Source organism: Tursiops truncatus, chromosome 11 (genome assembly GCF_011762595.2).
Source record: "Tursiops truncatus isolate mTurTru1 chromosome 11, mTurTru1.mat.Y, whole genome shotgun sequence".
NCBI classification, from domain to species: Eukaryota; Metazoa; Chordata; class Mammalia; order Artiodactyla; family Delphinidae; genus Tursiops; species Tursiops truncatus.
In genome coordinates this window covers 85,784,467-85,804,827 of record NC_047044.1, presented here as the reverse complement: position 1 = coordinate 85,804,827, position 20,361 = coordinate 85,784,467, and the positions used below count along the sequence as shown (strand labels likewise).

The 20,361-nt window shown below is 36.2% G+C and overlaps 1 protein-coding gene across 1 annotated transcript in view; it reads right to left on the bottom strand.

Annotated features, from left to right (window-relative positions):
* The window catches only part of SLCO1A2 (solute carrier organic anion transporter family member 1A2), a 52,282-nt gene that overhangs the window by 18,830 nt on the left and 13,091 nt on the right, over positions 1-20,361 (bottom strand). The window contains exons 6-11 of the mRNA XM_019938230.3: positions 18,226-18,372; positions 15,468-15,566; positions 14,683-14,901; positions 11,982-12,146; positions 10,459-10,654; positions 5,913-6,078 (exon numbers count right to left, since the gene is read on the bottom strand). Of these exons, the coding sequence (XP_019793789.2) occupies positions 5,913-6,078; positions 10,459-10,654; positions 11,982-12,146; positions 14,683-14,901; positions 15,468-15,566; positions 18,226-18,372 (992 nt within the window). The remainder of the gene's footprint in view (positions 1-5,912; positions 6,079-10,458; positions 10,655-11,981; positions 12,147-14,682; positions 14,902-15,467; positions 15,567-18,225; positions 18,373-20,361) is intronic.

Below are 20,361 nucleotides of genomic sequence, written 5' to 3'. Positions count from 1 at the left end.
GGTACAACGGCACGCTGGCCTCTGCCGCCGCAGGCTCAACCCACACTCCGTACCCCTCCCTCCCCCGGCCTGAGTGAGCCAGAGCCCCCGAAGCAGCTGCTCCTTTAACCCCATCCTGTCTGAGCGAAGAACAGACGCCCTCAGGCGACCTACACGCAAAGGCGGGGCCAAATCCAAAGCTGAGCCCCGGAGCTGTGCGAACAAAGAAGAGAAAGGGAAATCTCTACCAGCAGCCTCAGATGCAGCGGATTAAAGCTCCACAATCAACTTGATGTACCTGCCTCTGTGGAATACATGAATAGACAATGAATCATCCCAAAATTGAGGAGGTGGACCTTGGGAGCAACGATATATATATATATATATATATTTAACTCTTTTTCTATTTTGTTGAGTGTGTATGTGTATGCTTCTGTGTGTGATTTTGTCTCTATAGCTTTGATTTTACCATTTGTCCTATGGTTCTGTCTGTCCAGTTTTTTTTTGTTTTTTTTTTAAGTATGGTTTTTAGCACTTGTTATCATTGGTGTATTTGGTTTTTGGTTTGGTTGCTCTCTTCTTTCTTCCTTTTTTTTTTTTTTTTACTTTTTATGACTTAAAAACTTTTTAATAAGTATTTTTTATTTAAATAACTATTTTATTTTATGTTACTTTATTTTATTTTATCTTCTACTTTCTTTCTATTTTTTTCTCCCATTTATTCTGAGCTGTGTGGATGACAGGATCCTGGTGCTCCAGCCAGGTGTCAGGGCTGTGCCTCTGAGGTAGGAGTGCCAAGTTCAGGACACTGGTCCACAAGAGACCTCCCAGCTCTAAGAAATATCAAACGGTGAAAATCTCTAGGAGATCTCCATGTCAACGCCAAGACCCAGCTTCACTGAACGACCAGCAAGCTACAGTGCTGTACACCCTATGCCAAACAACTAGCAGGACAGGAACACAACCCCATCCATTAGCAGAGAGGCTGCCTAAAATCAGAATAAGGCCACAGACACCCCAAAACACACACCAGACGTGGACCTGCCCATCAGAAAGACAAGATCCAGCCTCATCCACCAGAACACAGGCACTATTCCCCTCCACCAGGAACCCTACACAACCCACTGAACAAACCTTAGCCGCTGGGGACAGACACAAAAGACCTACAATAACAAACCGAAAACAATTAAGAAAATGGGAATAGGAACATACATATCGATAATTAACTTAAATGTAAACGGATTAAATGCTCAAACCAAAAGACACAGACTGGCTGAATGGATACAAAAACATGACCTGTATATATGCTGTCTACAAGAGACCCACTTCAGACCTAGGGACACATACAGACTGAAAGTAAGGGGATGGAAAAAGATATTCCATACAAATGGAAATCAAAAGAAAGCTGCAGTAGCAATTCTCATATCAGACAAAATAGACATTAAAATAAACACTATTACAAGAGACAAAGAAGGACACTACATAATGATCAAGGGATCAATCCAAGAAGAAGATATAACAATTGTAAATATTTATGCACCCAAAATAGGAGCACCTCAATACATAAGGCAAATGCTAACAGCCATAAAAGGGGAAATTGACAGTAACACAATCATAGTAGGGGACTTTAACACCCTACTTGCACCAATGGACAGATCATACAAAATGAAAATGAATAAGGAAACACAAGGTTTAAATGATACATTAAACAAGATGGAGATAATTGATATTTATAGGACAGTCCATCCAAAAACAACAAAATACACATTCTTCTCAAGTGCTCATGGAACATTCTGCAGGATAGATCATATCTTGGGTCACAAATCAAGCCTTGGTAAATTTAAGACAACTGAAATCGTATCAAGTATCTTTTCTGACCACAACGCTATGAGACTAGATATCAATTACAGGAAAAAATCTGTAAAAAATACAAACACATGGAGGCTAAACAATACACTACTTAATAACCAAGAGATCACTGAAGAAATCAACAAGGAAATCAAAAAATACCTAGAAACAAATGACAATGAAAACACAATGACCCAAAACCTATGGGATGCAGCAAAAGCAGTTCTAAGAGGGAAGTTTATAGCAATACAATCCTACCTTAAGAAACAAGAAACATCTCAAATAAACAACCTAACCTTACACCTAAGGCAATTAGAGAAAGAAGAACAAAAAATACCCAGAGGTAGCAAAAGGAAAGAAATCATAAAGATCAGATCAGAAATAAATGAAAAAGAAATGAAGGAAATGATAGCAAAGATCAATAAAACTAAAAGCTGGTTCTTTGAGAAGATAAACGAAATTGATAAACCATTAGCGAGACTCATCATGAAAAAAAAGGAGAAGACTCAATAGAATTATAAATGAAAGAGAAGAAGTAACAACTGACACTGCAGAAATGCAAAGGATCATGAGAGATTACTACAAGCAACTATATGCCAATAAAATGGATAACCTGGAAGAAACGGACAAATTCTTAGAAATGCACAACCTTCCAAGACTGAACCAGGAAGAAATAGAAAATATGAACAGACCAATCACAAGCACTGAAATTGAAACTGTGATTAAAATTCTTCCAACAAACAAAAGCCCAGGACCAGATGGCTTCACAGATGAATTCTATCAAACATTTACAGAAGAGCTAACACCTATCCTTCTCAAACTCTTCCAAAATATAGCAGAGGGAGGAACACTCCCAAACTCATTCTACGAGGCCACCATCACCCTGATACCAAAACCAGACAAAGATGTCCCAAAGAAAGAAAACTACAGACCAATATCACCGGTGAACATAGATGCAAAAATCCTCAACAAAATACTAGCAAACAGAACCCAGCAGCACATTAAAAGGATCACATACCATGATCAAGTGGGGTTTATCCCAGGAATGCAAGGATTCTTCAATATATGCAAATCAATCAATGTGATACACCATATTAACAAACTGAAGATGAAAAACCATATGATCATCTCAATCGATACAGAGAAAGCTTTCAACAAAAGTCAACACCAATTTATGATAAAAACCCTCCAGAAAGTAGGCACAGAGGGAACTTTCCTCAACATAATAAAGGCCATATATGACAAACCCACAGCCAACATCGTCCTCAATGGTGAAAAACTGAAACCATTTCCACTAAGATCAGGAACAAGACAAGGTTGCCACTCTCACCACTATTATTCAACATAGTTTTGGAAGTTTTAGCCACAGCAATCAGAGAAGAGAAAGAAAAGGAATCCAAATCGGAAAAGAAGAAGTAAAACTGTCACTGTTTGCAGATGACATGATACTATACATAGAGATTCCTAAAGATGCTACCAGCATCTTTGGTAAAGTAGCAGGATACAAAATTAATGCACAGAAATCTCTTGCATTCCTATACACTAATGATGAAAAATCTGAAAGTGAAATTAAGAAAACACTCCCATTTACCATTGCAATGAAAAGAATAAAATATCTAGGAATAAACCTACCTAAGGAGACAAGAGACCTGTATGCAGAAAATTATAAGACATTGATGAAAGAAATTAAAGATGATACAAATAGATGGAGCGATATACCATGTTCTTGGATTGGAAGAATCAACATTGTGAAAATGACTATACTACCCAAAGCAATCTACAGATTCAATGCAATCCCTTTGAAACTACCACTGGCATTTTTCACAGAACAAAACATTTCACAATTTGTTTGGAAACACAAAAATCTCCGAATAAACAAAGCAATCTTGAGAAAGAAAAAAGGAGCTGGAGGAATCAGGCTCCCTGACTTCAGACTATACTACAAAGCTACAGTATTGTAGACAATATTGTCGTGGCACAAAAACAGAAATATAGATCAGTGGAACAGGATAGAAAGCCCAAAGATAAACCCACGCACATATGGTCACCTTATCTTTGATAAAGGAGGCAAGAATATACAGTGGAGAAAAGACAGCCTCTTCAATAAGTGGTGCTGGGATAACTGGACAGCTACATGTAAAAGAATGAAATTAGAACACTCCCTAACACCATACACAATAATAAACTCAAAATGGATTAAAGCCCTAAATATAAGGCCAGACATTATCAAATCTTAGAGGAAAGCATAGGCAGAACACTCTATGACATAAATCACAGCAAGATCCTTTTTGACCCGCCTCCTAGAGAAATGGAAATAAAAGCAAAAATAAGCAAATGGGACCTAATGAAACTTAAAAGCTTCTGCACAGCAAAGGAAACCATAAACAAGATGAAAAGACAACCCTCAGAATGGGAGAAAATATTTGCAAATGAAGCAACTGACAAAGGATTAATCTCCAAAATTTACAAGCAGCTCATGCAGCTCAATATCAAAGAAACAAACAACCCAAATCAGAAATCGGCAGAAGACCTAAATAGACATTTCTCCAAAGAATATATACAGATTGCCAGAAAGACATGAAAGAATGCTCAACATCATTAATCATTAGAGAAATGCAAATCAAAACTACAATAAGATATAATCTCACATCGGTCAGAATGGCCATCATCAAAAAATCTACAAACAATAAATGCTGGAGAGGGTGTGGAGGAAATGGAACCCTCTTGCACTGTTGGTGGGAATGTAAATTGATACAGCCACTATGGAGTACAGTATGGAGGTTCCTTAAAAGACTAAAAATACAACTACCATTCGACCCAGCAATCCCACTACTGGGCATATACCCTGAGAAAACCATAATTCAAAAAGAGTCATGTACCACAATGTTCACTGCAGCTCTATTTACAATAGCCATGACATGGAAGCAACCTAAGTTTCCATCAACAGATGAATGGATAAAGAAGATGTGGCACATATATACAATGGAATATTACTCAGCCATAAAAAGAAACGAAATTGAGTTATCTGTAGTGAGGTTGATGGACTTAGAGTCTGTCATACAGAGTGAAGTAAGTCAGAAAGAGAAAAACAAACACCGTACGCTAACACATATATATGGAATAAAGAAAAAAAATGGTCCTGAAGAACCTATGGGCAAGACGGGAATAAAGACACAGACCTACTAGAGAATGGTCTTGAGGATATGGGGAGGGGGAAGGGTAAGCTGGGACAAAGTGAGAGAGTGGCATGGACGTACATAGACTACCAAATGTAAAATAGATAGCTAGTGAGAAGCAGCCGCCTAGCACAGGGAGATCAGCTTGGTGCTTTGTGATCACCTAGAGGGGCGGGATAGGGAGGGTGGGAGGGAGGGAGACGCAAGAGGGAAGAGATATGGGGACATATGTATATGTATAACTGATTCACTTTGTTATAAAGCAGAAACTAACACACCATTGTAAAGCAATTATACTCCAATAAAGATGTTTTAAATAAATGAATAACTAACCATTATAAACGTTAGAATTTTGTATAAGTTTTGACCCAGCAATAAAATAAAAAAAAATCAAAATTTGTATTTTATTTTGATCACCAACCAACATTATAAGTGACATTTTTTAGGCAAGAAAACATGCCCAATTCTATCTTCTTAAAAAGCTGTCACGATGTAAAAACACAGAAAGTACATGTGTACATATACACAGGAAAAAAGAAAAAAAAAACCCAACAAAGAGATTGACTGGATAATTGAGAGCAAAACTGCCTACTTTATCTCAGTCTAGAGTATTTTTTTTTCAGTCTAGAGTATTTTTAAATGACATTAAGTAATAATGTCAACTGTTATGAAATTAAAGGTCAGAGCTCAGACATGCAGAAGAATTCAAAGAAGATCTAGGAAGTATAAGATAAATTAAGTGAGCACATAGAAATTAACTTATTTTTTCCACAAAAAAAATTATAATTTTGTTTTGAGGAAAGACTTTAATTTTACTTTTGTCAAATATGGACCCAGTTCATAGTTGGAATGTGCCAATGCAGTGCATAAAACAAAAGTTCTGTATAAAAGGCCAATAAGATGTGTTACCATGTTTATTCCTGTTCCAGAGGATGTCTCACAACCTGCAAGACAAGCTGACATGTATGACAAACCATCGTTTCCACATACAGGGTCCCATATTTTAGTTGGACAGTTACAATCCATGTTGCAGTCAGCAAGGATGCCATTTCCCACATGTAAATCTTGTTGCACTCTGAAATGATTTAAAATAATGCCATGGATATTGAAAGAATATTAGAGCATTTATTTTTCTTTTCAGCATTTTCTTTTTCTTTTCAGAAAAGAAAAAGAGCATTTTCTTTTTCTTTTCAGCTCAGTTCCCAATTATATTTCTTCTACTTCCCAAAATAGAAGCATAAATCTTCCAACTGTCAATGTATGGCTTGGATACTATAACTCTGCAAGAAAATACACCTTACTTTGGTGACCACAGCCAGTTTTTCAATGATTTCTTTCAGGTAAACAAAAGCCAATAAACAAGCATTACCTGAACACCTACTACACAGAAAGTATTTTTCCAGGTATTAATTAGAACTCAAAAATGAAGATGAACAAATCCCAGTGTTGGTCCACATGGTGGAAAATAACAAGAGAGATCATATTTTATGAAAACAATCTCAAGGGCTCAAAATCTGTAAGAGCAAAGTCTGTAAGTGCAATTTATAATGTATATAATACACTTAGCTCCAGAAACAACTACTTGAGTAGACAAATATATTCTTCTAGTATAAAAAGTGTTCAGTGATCATCAAGAAGACCAATTAGCAGCTATCCATAAACAAGACACCACTGTGAAAATCCCAGAACACAGTTGTGAGGTTGAAGCACCTCCTGAGCCACAGAGACTGAGAAGGATGACCTTAGAAGGATAACAGGAGCAATAACACTCTGAGCAGATTGCCCCTCCCCCTGGCTAGCACAACACCACATCAAGACAAGTCCCCCTAAGCCTATGGTTCCTCCAGTGGGAAAAGAAAGCCCAGTGCCCCCAGATTGTTGAATGCTCTCCAGGAGGCCCACTCAGATCTTTCCACAGGGGATCACTGGGAGAATCTGGGGGGTTTGACCACTGGAGAAGGAGAGGGGGAAGGACTTACAGCAACCAGCAGTCAGATCTTGGTAAACTGAATTCCTGCTTGCAGCAGTGCCCAAGCAGGGATCCCAGCTAGTGCCTCTGCCCATCTGCAGAGCTGAGTGGTGACCCCATCTGGCCAGAGAGCTCGGTTGGCAGTTCTGCCTGCTTTGGTTTCCCAGTCAATGCGCCACCCTGGCCATGGAGCTCCACCCAACTACTAAGTATAGCCTCCAGTCCTACCCTCCATCCAGAATGCCTGGCCAGAGAGCCTGGGCAGCCACAGAGCCCATCCTACAGCCACAAAGACCCTGAATAGTCAAAGGAATCTTGAGAAAAAAGAATAAAGGTGTAAATATCACACTTCCTCATTTCAAACCATATTACAAAGCTATTGTAATTAAAAGAGTATGGTACTGGCATAAAAACAGTCACATAGATCAATGGAACACAATAGAAAGCCCAGAAAAAAAAAACCTGTGCATGTATGTCAATTAATTTACAACAAAGGAGCCGGGAATATATACAATAGGGTTGGGAAAGTCTCTTCATAAATGGTGGTAGGAAAACCAGACAGCCACATGCAGAAGAATGAAAGTGGATCCTTATCTTTCACCATACACAAAAATCAACTCAAATTGATTAAGATTTAAATTTAAGACCAGAAACCATGAAACTCCTAGAAGAAAACATAAAGGGTAAGCTCCTTGACTCCGGTATTGGCAATGAGTTTTTTGGATTTGACAACAAAAGCACAAGTAACAAAAGGAAAAATAAATGAGTGGGATGACGTCAAACTAAAAAGCTGCTGCACAGAAAGTGAAACCATCAACGAAATGAAAAGGCAACCTACGAAATGGGAGAAAATAGTTGCAAATCATATATCTGATAAGAGGTTAATTTCCAAAATATAAAGAACTTATACAACTCAATAACAAAAACCAAATGATCTAATTTAGAAATGGGCAGAGGCAACGGGAGAGGCCACAACAGTGAGAGGTCCGCGTACCAGAAAAAAAAAAAAAAAAAAAGAATATAAAAAGAAATGGGCAGAGGACCTGAATAGACATTTTTTTCCAAAGAAGACATACAAACAGCCAAACAGGTAAATGAAAAGGTGCTCAACATCACTAATTATCAGGGAAATGCAGATCAAAACCACAATGAGATATCACCTTACACCTATTAGGATGTTTAAGGGGATGTCTGTTATCAAAAGGAAAGAGATAACAAATGCTGACAAGAATGTAGAGAAAAGGGAAACCTTGTGCACCTTTGGTGGGAATGTAAATTGATAGAGCCACTGTGGAAAACAGTATGGCGTGTCCTCAAGAAATTAAAAACAGAACTACCATATGATCCAGCAATTCCACTTCTGGGTATTTATCCAAAGGAATGAAAATAGACGATTGAAGAGATATCTCTATTCCTGTGTTCATTGAAGCATTATTCACAATAATAACCAAGACATGGAAATAACCTATGTGTGCATTGACAGATGAATGGATAAAGAAAATGTGGTATATGTATATACACACACACACACAAAATGGAATATCACCCACCGTAGAAAAAGAAGGAAATCCTGCCATTTGCAACAATATGGATGAGGCTTGAGGGCTTTATGCAAAGTGAAGTAAGTCAGAAAGAGAAAGAAAAATGCTACATGATCTCACTTATTTGTGGAATCTAAAAAAACTGAACTCATGGAAACAGTAGATTGGTGGTTGCTGCGAGGTAGGAAAAGGAATGGGGAAAGGTGGTCAAAGGGACAAGCTTGCAGAGACGAGGTGAATAAGTTCTGGGGATACGATGTACATCCTAGTGACTATGGTTAACAATACTGTATGTTTTAAAGTTCCCAAGAGAGTAGATCTTAAAAGTTACCATACACACACACAAAACTGTAAATATGTGAGGTGATGGATGTGTTAACTAACCTTATTGTGATAATCATTTTGCAATATATAATGTATCAAATCATCAGATTATACACCTTAAACCTACATGATGTTTTTTGTCGATTATATCTCAATAAAACCAGGGAAAAAGAGTTTTTTTAAAAAGGGTCTAACACAGAGAAAGACAAATATCATATGATATCACTTAGGTGGAATCTAAACAAAATGATACAAATGAACTTATTTACAAAATAGAAACAGACTCACAGGTGAAGAAAACAAATTTATGGTTACCAAAGTGGAAAGAAGGGAGGGATAAATTAGGAGTTTGAGATTAACAGATATACACTATAAAAAAATAAATAGAATTGTATAAAAAATGAATAGTTTATATAAAATAAACAACAAGAATTACTGTATAGCACAGGGAATTATATTCAATATCTTGTAATAACCTATAATGGAAAAGAATCTGAAAAAGAAATATATATATATATTTATATATGTGTGTGTAACTGAATCACTTTGCTGTACACCTGAAACTAACACATTGTAAATCAACTATACTTCGATTTAAAAACAGATCTAAAGGTCTAACAAGATTACTTTTCTTATGTTCAATGTAATATGATGAAAAGAACGCTAGCATGGGAGTCTAGAAACTGAATTAAAGTCCTGACTCATGACTAGATTACGCCTTTTTACATATTTGCTCTGGGAATCAGGATAATTGGAGATGGAGATAATCTTTAAGATTTTACCAATTTTAAATTCTATTTTTATATATTGATGGAGTTGAAGAGGTTTTTCATGACTCCCTTTGTCATTTAATCTCTCTGAATCTCAATTCTTCATCTGTAAAACGGAAATAACAACAGCTATCTTAAATGGAATTTGCAAGACTCAAATAAGATAATATATAAAATTACTTTGATGATTATATATTTAATATTATTCCAATTGTATAGTCCTTCGTAATTTTAAAGGGATCATTTTAGGATGCTCTTCATTTCAGCTAATCACTCCATTATCTAGATATGTCCTACAAATTACTTTAAAAAATTCATATCACTATGCAAAACCTTCCTGTGAACCCAGGTAACCCTCAAAATGCAAATCTAAAACCATTCAACAATATAGATATACCTATACAAATAAAATATATAAATTTATATAAGCATCGATATATCATGTATTAGGATTCAGTTACATTAAATTTAAGCCCATCGTGGAACCATATAAAGGTGATTGAGACTGTATAGTCAACTCTTAATTTTACCTATTTATGGTTGTATAAAATGTATGAATAACACATCCTAATACAACCTAAAACCATAACTAGTTCCTGTGATATTCATTTTACTATCTACTAGGATATCACAAAGACAAACACACACACACACACACACACACACACACACACGCAATCATAAGCTCACTAACTCTGTGATATATTCCCAACCTCTTTAATAAGATGGAGAAAGACCACAAATTCCTGTCATTAACTCCAATTAGCAAATAATCTGGTCATGAGTAATCACTGTAGAAAATATGTTATTAACTTTTGACAGAGTATGACATTCATTAGAAAACAACATACCCTTCATAAGAGGTGGTTATGCCAGCAACTGAAGAATTATCACAGATCATGAGAAAACACAAAAAATAGAGAAGGTACTCAATTAAAGATAACCAACATCCTATGTGGGCAGCTTGTATGACAGTAATCTTGAACTTCTTCATAATTAAACCACCAACTATATATCCAATGCATATTGGAGGTAAGTTATAAATACCTATAAATGCAAGTAAAATATTATGTACAAAGTGACTTAGCAAAGGAAAAAATATGATAACACATTTATCTAATATGTCTCACATAAAAAACCATTTAGGTCCAACTCATAGTGAAGAAGCCTAATTTAAATTTATCCCCACTTAGTTATGTATTACATACAGAGAGATTTTTAAATGCCCCACAACATTGAAATATATTTTGGAAGACTGTTACCATTGTCATTCATTTAATTAATAGCAGTAAGTTGTAAATTTCTTGTATGCAGAGATCATGGTCTATATCTCTTTTCTTAGGATCTAGGTAGAAGTGACAAGTCAAAGTCGACCAGTCATTTATTGCTTTCCATTCTTTCGGGTGGGATTTTATATATATAATGATTTGTATATAACATATACAGTATTATATAATCATACACAGAATGATTTGTATGATTCTGCAGCTTTTTATTCCCACTCTGATTGTTAAGAATTTGACTCAGCTCAAGGTATTTTAGAGGTACTTTGCTGAGCCTGTGATTGTCAAGTATCTTTACATTTCATGTCTTGCTGCTACTGACTAGCACTCTCCCTCCCCCAATCCTCCCCCCCAAAAAAGGGAAAAGACAGCCCTAGGTTTCGTCCTTACAGTGCCAGGGTCTATTCACTGAATCACACTCTTGGGAGAGCTTGTTTAATATCCATTCTCAAGTCCCATTCCAGAGAGTCTAATTTAGTATATTTGAGATGGGTCCCAGGTATCTGAACTTTTAACAAACACTCTAGGTGATGTGGGTACATGTAATCTGGAAATTCTCTTTTCAAAACAGTAAAGAAGATCCCAGGAGAAACTCAGGGTGGAGTAGAACCACCGAGGTTAGTGTGGTTGCAGGAAAATCAGAATGTATGGGCTGCAGAGACATCTCAAAACACCAGGGGAGCCAGGGAACTAAATTAGAAACCACGGAATTCATGAATTGGAGCCAAAAAAGTAAAACCTGGATGTGAAACAAAATTCCTGATGCATTAACTCTGTCTGCCTTTTTACATAAATGAATTACCAATCTGAAAATTGTATCTAACTTGTACATTCCCTGAACTTCCCACAAATATTTCAGATTTGCACTCTGACTACAAAAAGAGCAAAAGAAAGAAGAAAACCAGGATTTTCTGGCTTCTTCCCTTCCTTACCCTCTCTTGATTTCCCTGGAGAGCAGACGGGGGGATATTACCAGAGGCAAAAATATCCTAACAGATTTCAATTGAGGAGTTTCCTAGACCCATCATCACACTGTTCACCATTTCATGGGAAAAAAGGTAGGCTACAATTGCAGAGAAGAACAAACATACCAATGAGAAAGATTGCATCTGAAGCTGATTTTCCATAGTGCTGTTCCAGATATTTAGGCATGAAGGAGATCATATTGACAAATGCGTTGAATTGCAGCACACTTATTAGTATGAAAAGCATGTAAACTGGGTTGCACAAAAGACTTTTCATGAATGGTAAAAAATCTGAAAGGAAAGGATGACAACAGTGTCATACAAACTTGGCTTTGCATTTTATGATTGACTTTTTCTGAAACATCAACCTCCCCTCTAAAGTATGTTTTCCTGTTTTATAATGCACTTGTGTTTCTTGATTCTTTTTGCCCCTTGAAAGCTAAAATTGTATCATTGTTTTGGTAGCTTCTGCAAGACGGTGAGGCAGCTGAGTGGGAAGGGATCAGAACACAGTCGTTTTACCTTCACTAAGTTACTAACATGTCTTAAGGAAAAAGTATAACTATTACATGACAAAAATATTGTCCGAGTTCACACCATTTCTTTCTCATCTTCTCCCGTTGCAGAGCACAGGCTCCGGACGCGCAGGCTCAGCGGCCGTGGCTCACGGGCCCAGCCGCTCCGCGGCACGTGGGATCTTCCCGGACCGGGGGCACGAACCCGTATCCCCAGCTTTGGCAGGCAGACTCTCAACCACTGCGCCACCAGGGAAGCCCTATCCTTCTCTTTTACTTGTACTAATATCCTCTCTTCTCTAGAGATCATCTAGAATGAAAGATGCTTGTTCTCCTGTTCTGTCCTCTAAGGCCAGGAAGGAAAACAATTTGATAAAGGAGTTCACACTCACATATTGATTAATCATTCCTGAACATTTAAAATGTAGTTAGATGTGGAAATTCATGACATATAAATTTTCTCAAGTACTAGGCATTTCTTTGCTTCTAACGGTTCACAGTCTTTTAAAATACCAACCCCCAGGTCTCGCTCCCTGAGATCCTGATTCATTTGCTATATATTAAAGACCATGTGAATGAGTTAACCGAATGTTTTCCTGTTTGTGTGGACAGACAAAGCTCAGAGCCAAATTTGTGGCCAGCTCTAGCAAATGTTCTAGGTCACACTGTCTCCATTTTGGGTCAAAGTCTCACTTATAGTTCCTTTTCACTTTTCCTATCTTCATGTTGTCTGCCTTGATTTCCTTGCTTATTGTGTATTATCCTGGTTTGCTTAATAAACAGCCTAAAATCCAATCTAGCAAAGTATCAATCAGTAAACAACTTGGAAGAGGAGGAAGCATAGTTTAATGCAAAGAAATGAATTCTAGTTGCAGAATTCATATTTATGAATAAAGTACATGGCAGAGAAGTGACTTGTGTTCACAGCTCTTTGGAGCTTTTGAAGTCACACATGTTTGTTGACATACTCTCCTAATAGATGAGTCTCAGTAGTTTCAATTTCTTTTCTAGATGTCATATACTAAGTTAAGCCCTTTCCTAGTTTATCTTGCAGACTATAAATGATATTCTGTGTTAAAATTCCCTACCCGTCCATACCAGCCCTTTGACAAGTGTTGTGAATATAATCGTAAGGACTCTGAGAATTTGTAAGATTCTGAATTGGCTCCTAATGATATGAGAAGTATTAAATCATGTTCAATTGTGGTTTAAGTGAATTTGTAACTGCTAAAAATTCTGTGCAAATTGATATTATAATTTACGGGTGACAGTAGAAGTGGCAACATCAACAATAATAATACTAGTAAGCAGTAATAATAGTAATATGTGTCAGAACTCCTTTTACCTTCGCCCAACAACTTTATAATAATAAATAGTATTTTATCCCTATCTTTGAGGTAAGGAAACTAAGCCCCCCACCACCTTCCAAATGGACACTCTTTAAGAATTCCAAGGCCCAGGCCATACCTTATACTAATTAAATCAGACCTCTGGGTAATACTACAAAATTTTTCCATGCAAAATTCCCTAGGTGATTCCAATATGTGGCCAAGTTTGAGAACCAGTATTCCTGAATACTATACATAGATTATCTTACTTAGTTTCCCATAGATACGCCTTCTGTAAATTATGCTTTGAGCTTTTATTGAGGATCTATACCAAAAAAAAAAAAACCTGTTACATGAAATATGCTCCTGAATTTGCTGGAAAACAACTATGTGACTCAATATTACCTGTATTGTACATCATATAATTTTTTCTTTTTTTTACAACTTGTTACTCGGGCAACAATTTCTCTTTAAGAATTGTTATCCTTTCCACTCTCAAATATAGATAATTATATGACCTATAATTGAGGTGCCTTTTTTCTTTTCTGCCTTAACTTCCAAGAAGCTCACAGCTCAGCTAATACTTTTGGTTTCAGACCTATATGGTACTTATTTGGATTAGCGTATATTTTTTCCTCCTTTTGTTCTTGGTTTGAGTTTCATTTTTAATTAGACCTATGCTCTCTGTAAAATAGATTTTTTAAGGCAGATGGGACCTAATTTATTTATTTATTTATTGAGTACCCAGATTGACATAAAATTTCATATAAATGCTGATCTAAGTCAGGTTCTAAACTATATCATTCACTCCCATGTGGTAGCATGGGAAAACATTATTGTAGTAGCACAGCTAGACATTATTGACTGCTGACTGTCAGTGACAAATTGTTTTAACTCAGCCTAGCATATTGTAATAGACTAAGATACAGACATGACTATAGAAAATAAAAAGTAAATTGTAAAATATAAAATGTTTGTATTTGCCTTTAGTGATTCCAACGCTTTTCTTCCTGACTTTGCTTTGTTTCTCTTCTTTGTCATTTTTAATGGTCTCAGCAATATCCTCTAGTCCTTCCTTTGGAAGCGTTTTGGGCAAAACGAAAAAAGGAATGGCAGTAAGCACATTCACCCCTGCACAAACCAAAAAGCCAAACCACCATGCACCAACCCAACGAGTATCAATGGGAGTTATGGTCAGATCATCTGTAAAGAGATACACACAATTTTTATTAGCTTGAGTCATCATTTCCTTTATGAACTATAGAAAATTATTACAATTATAATTGTCAGGTTCTATCCAAGTACAGAAATTGCATATAATTCAGACATTGATAAAACTTGTCTGAAAATATGTGGTGTTACAATACTGTCTAGCAATAAGCTCGTTTGACTATCTGTCCTATCATGTAAGGAATTTATAAATAGGTACATATTAAAGAGCTACAAATTCTATTTCATTATCCTCAAATGATTGCTTGATTTAAAAAGAATTCAAACCTATGTGCTTAAATCTTTTGAAAACAAGAAATATGATTAGTGCAGTAGAAAGAGCACTGGATTTTGAGTCAGAAGATCAGCACTGTATCTTGCTCTCCTCACTGGTTTGAAATATTGAAAATTATTTAAACTCCTCAACTTCAATTTGGTCACCTGGAAAGTGGAGATTCTATCTAACTGAGGGTCAGATAAAGTAACAATTAAATGTGGTAACATACCTGATGATGCTTTGTGTACTTTAGACACTGTATAAATAGATTTTATGGAGTTACCTGTGTTCACCGATCCAGTGTCAACATAAACATTTGCACAGAATGACGCTAACGAAAGTCCAATCAAAGGACCAATGATAGCTCCTGTTTCTATAAACCCTAAAAATAAAGGAAAATATAAAGTTATACACCCACATAAAGAGTTCTAATCCCATGAAGAGTCTGAAGGTTGAATTGTTTTTACCTTAGATATTTTTGCCTTATGTGTTCAATCTGTAGGAAAATTAAACTTGGTGTATGTATAAGTAACAAGGATGTTTGTTTAAATGTTGAAACAGGAGCCTCCTAATTTGAAGCCACTTTCTCTAAGCCTCCAAATTCTCTTTCACACTCGGTTACAGGTAAAGATCTGCAGCTAGAAGAGACTGGCTGCAGCTGGGTGACCATATTGTGTGCAAACACCCTTCTCGAAGATGAAAATATTCCTTTTCTCTTATGAAAGACTAACTTACTTAAAATTATCAGTGTGTATGTATGACTTCATTCCTTAATAATAATTTTGAAATAAAACTAAGGAAATGGGAACCTTTAAATTCTATGGGGCTTCCCTCGTGGCGCAGTGGTTGAGAGTCCGCCTGCCGATGCAGGGGACACGGGTTCGTGCCCCGGTCCGGAAAGATCCCACATGCCGCGGAGCGGCTGGGCCCGTGAGCCATGGTCGCTGAGCCTGCGCGTCCGGAGCCTGTGCTCCACAACGGGAGAGGCCACAACAGTGAGAGGCCCGCGTACCGCAAAAAAAAAAAAAAAAAAAAAAAAGATGAGATTAGTGGGACTGTCCCTATTATGATTCAAAGCCATTTTCTCTTGTGGTATTAGAGACTGGTTAAAGTGATGGCCTTTTTCGGTGAGTTTTGTTGTGGCTTGTGAGTAAACTATTACTGTGTCCGGTATTGGAATAGAATTATCACTACTGTATCATGGGTGGATATTTTGATTCTATGGTTCCTTCAGTATTACAGCTGGGATCTTACTATTAAGAAAGTCACAGTATAGAGCAAAATTCTTTTGTTGCCTTCCACAGTCATATTTTTGGAGGATTTTTAAAGAAATGCTATGTTATGATAAATATCTTGTGGCATATTCCTCAGGAAAGCTTCACTCCCAAATCTACCACTTGATACAAAACTATACATTCATTTATTGTCTTAGTCTTGTACCTTATGACTACCCCTTCTTTGAGTTTTCTTCCTCTTACTCTATTCACTTAAGTAGAAGTATTCCCTAGTATTTTATCCTAGGGCTCCTCACTATGTAGCATCTGACCTCCTATGGCAACCTCATTTCTCCCTCTTGATTTTATTTTTTGTCTCTGTATAGATGATTCTTAAATTTCATGTCCAGCTTTTATGTTCTCTCCTAAACTCCAGAGCCATACATGGAATTGTTTTCTTGATGTATAGTTAATTGACTTATAATTATTTAATTATACACGGATTATTAATTAATAATTATTACTTTGATTTTCAAATTTAATTATACACATATTTATCAGATTATATTGATATATAATTATGTAGTTATTTATATACTAAACTTTATATGGACAATGTCTTATTCATCTTAATACATGTAGAGATTATCCATTGTTTCTATGTGTTATATACCCTAATATTTGTTGAAAAAAGAAACACATATTTTAACAAGGTGTTTGCTAATTTATTGCAGGTGAGCATTCTGTAATCTTTCAATATAAGCATGTGAATGGATTTCAAAGACTGAATAGAAAAACACTGAAAAAGATTATTGCAAAATCAGTGAGTCATCAAAATCACCCAAAGTTGCTTGGGATAATCATTCCTAAATATTTTAATCTCCTCATTACATGTAGCTCTGTTACTATCTTCTCTCACCCACTTTGACTTTTCTGGTTTTAGAAAGATATTTCTACTTTAACACAAAAACGTCTCTGTACTCAAAGTTATGATTTTATAACCAACAACAGATGGAGTAACTAAGGAATATAAGCAAGTTATGCATAATAAATTAAGAATATTCAGGAGATTGTAAGACAACATACAAGGTGGATCTTAAGTTGCCTATTGTGGGAGATACTGATAGATTTTAGAAAATGAATTTTCAGGAAACATTACCAAAATTATGAAGACAGATATTTGTGAAAAATATGAAACAGCCTGGCTATTATAAAGAAATTGTGATAAAGAGAAACTATATAGGAAACTAAATAGATAAACTGAGTGCAGATCTAGTAATAAGTAAAGAGCTCATATTTAATAGATAGAATCAGTATGTTTCATCAACATTAAAGAGATATTTAAAATAGTTAAGAAAAATTATACTGCAAGAATTTTTATAAGAAATTGATTATAAATACTACAGATAAAATGACCAATATAGAAATTATAATAACATATACATGAAGTGATGAAGACCTGAACAAAAACAGAAGTAATGAAAATAGTGAGAAAGGTTTTGAACATGAGACATTTTGGAGAAAACATTGCTAAATCTCTTAACAGCTTGGGTATAGAGTAGTGCCCAGCAAATGGAGGAGTCAAACAGAACTCCAGGGGCACTAGATTAATGGCATTTTCAATAGTAAAAAGCAGGTTTAGCAAAGTGGCTTATTTGGAGTCAGCCCATAATTGCTCCATTCAACAAACTTTAAATGAGGGCCAGTTGTGCCAAAGCACTGTGCTCATCATTCTGTTCCTCACTAAGCATCCAAATAAATAACTAATATCCATGCTCAAGGAGCTTACTGTCCTGAAAAGAGGCTAAGGCAGATTTTCCAACTCACCAATATATAAAGGAGAGTTTTCAGATTTGGCAAAATCCTCTATGTAGGAAATACCCAAAGGCATGATGGGAGTCTCACCAATTCCACGTATAATATTTCCAACTAGTACATATACCCACATTAATGATTTAACTTCCTTCACACATTCTGCATTAAAAGAAAAAAAGACATTACATTAGTGTTTTGGTAGTGAAATATTAGCAATACTTAATTCTAAGTTTTTGGTAGGTAAGCATTTCACAGTTCTTATGTGACCATGGCACCTTGCCAACAATGTACTATGCCAGCAATGACTCACTGGGACACCCCTTTTGCACTTTCTGACAGAGTACTTACGTATGGCCAACAATAAGTGGTACGCTGGAGCCAGTTCCTACTGGCTGGGGAGAGATGAGTATATACATCTCTTCCCAATTCAGTATTTAGTGATAACATGCTGGTAGTTTGATGAGAGTATTTACACCACAGAAATTGACAAACACTAAAAATCAAGGCTTTTTTTTCCCTCCAGAGAGTTAGTTTACCAGCAACTACTAAACTTAGTTAGCTGTTATAAGTGCTACCCAATATATATACTAACTCTGAGGAGAGGAAAAAACACAAATATCTCTCCCTAGAATTGAGACTATATTTATAAGATTTATGTAAGAGGCTCACTGAGTTTTGAATTCTCTACAGTTCTAATTACTTTATAGAAATGAAAAATATTTAACTGAGTAGTAATCACATTTTCTCTATAGAGCCCACTGTATACTGTGATCACCAAATAACTTCTTTTTAAATTGAAGTACAGTGACTTACAATACTATATTAGTTTCATGTGTACAACATAGTAATTTGATATTTTTATAGATTATACTCCATATAAAGTTATTATAAAACATTGGCAACATTCCCTGTGTTGTACATTACACCCTTTTATTTATTTTATACCTAGTAGTTTGTACCTCTTAATCCCCTCCTCCTGTTTTCCCCCCCTCCTCCCACCCTTCTCCCCACTGGTAATCACTAGTTTGTTCTCTGCACGTATGAGTCTGTTTCTGTTCTCTTATATTATTCATTTGTTTCATTTTTTAGATTCAACATATAAGTCAAAACATACAGTATTTCTCTTTTTCTCACTTATTTCACTAAACACAATACCCTCCCGGTCCATCCATGTTGTTGCAAATGGCAAAATTTCATTCTTTTCTGCGGCTGAGTAATATATTCCACTGTGTATGTATTCACCACGTCTTCTTTATCCATTTATCTGTTGATCACACTTAGGTTGCTTCCATATCTTGGCTATTGTAGATAATGCTACTATGAACATTGGGGTGCATGTATCTTTTTGAACTAGTGTTTTTGGTTTTTTCAGATATGTATATATATATCCAGGAGTAGAACTGCTAGATCCTGTGGTAGTTCTATTTTTAATCTTTTGAGGAGCCTCCACACTGTTTTTCATAGTGGCTGCACCAACTTAGATTCCCATCAGCAGCGTACAAGTGTTCCCTTTTCTCTACATCCTCACCAACATTTGTTATTTGTTACCTTTTTAAGGACAGCCATTCTGGCAGGTGTAAGATAATATCTCATTGTGGTTTTTGATTTGCATTTTCCCGATGATTAGTAAACTGTGCCACCCACAGATGTGAGGGTTCTGAACACAGCTGAGTCTCAAAATTTCTTGTGAGGCTATCTCTCAGTCATTCCCAGTCCAGAAAATCATAGTCTCTGTTGCTGGGTATTCATATTTTTATCTATGATGAGCACAATGTTTATGTCTATAGATCATAGGCAAACTCCAGGTTTCCTCTAGGGCAAAACTGAAAATATCAGGTGATTAAGGAATCAACACATTTCCCTGGAGAGACACCCAGCTGGGAAGGTTTTGTTTATCTACTACAATGCACATTAGGAAAAATAGGAAACAGGACCTGAGTCATTCTTTGGCAAAAGCCAACTCAAGGAGAGAACGCGGGCTATTGCTGATGTCACTGTTTTCTTTTGCTTCCCCAGGGGGTTCCTTTGATTTAGAGTTTCTGAGACAGCTATTCTTATACTCATTTGAACTATTTTGATTCCCTCTTATCCCATGCTGGCGGTGAAATTCCCAGCCTAAGGAACCACCGTAACTTCCACTAATATGAA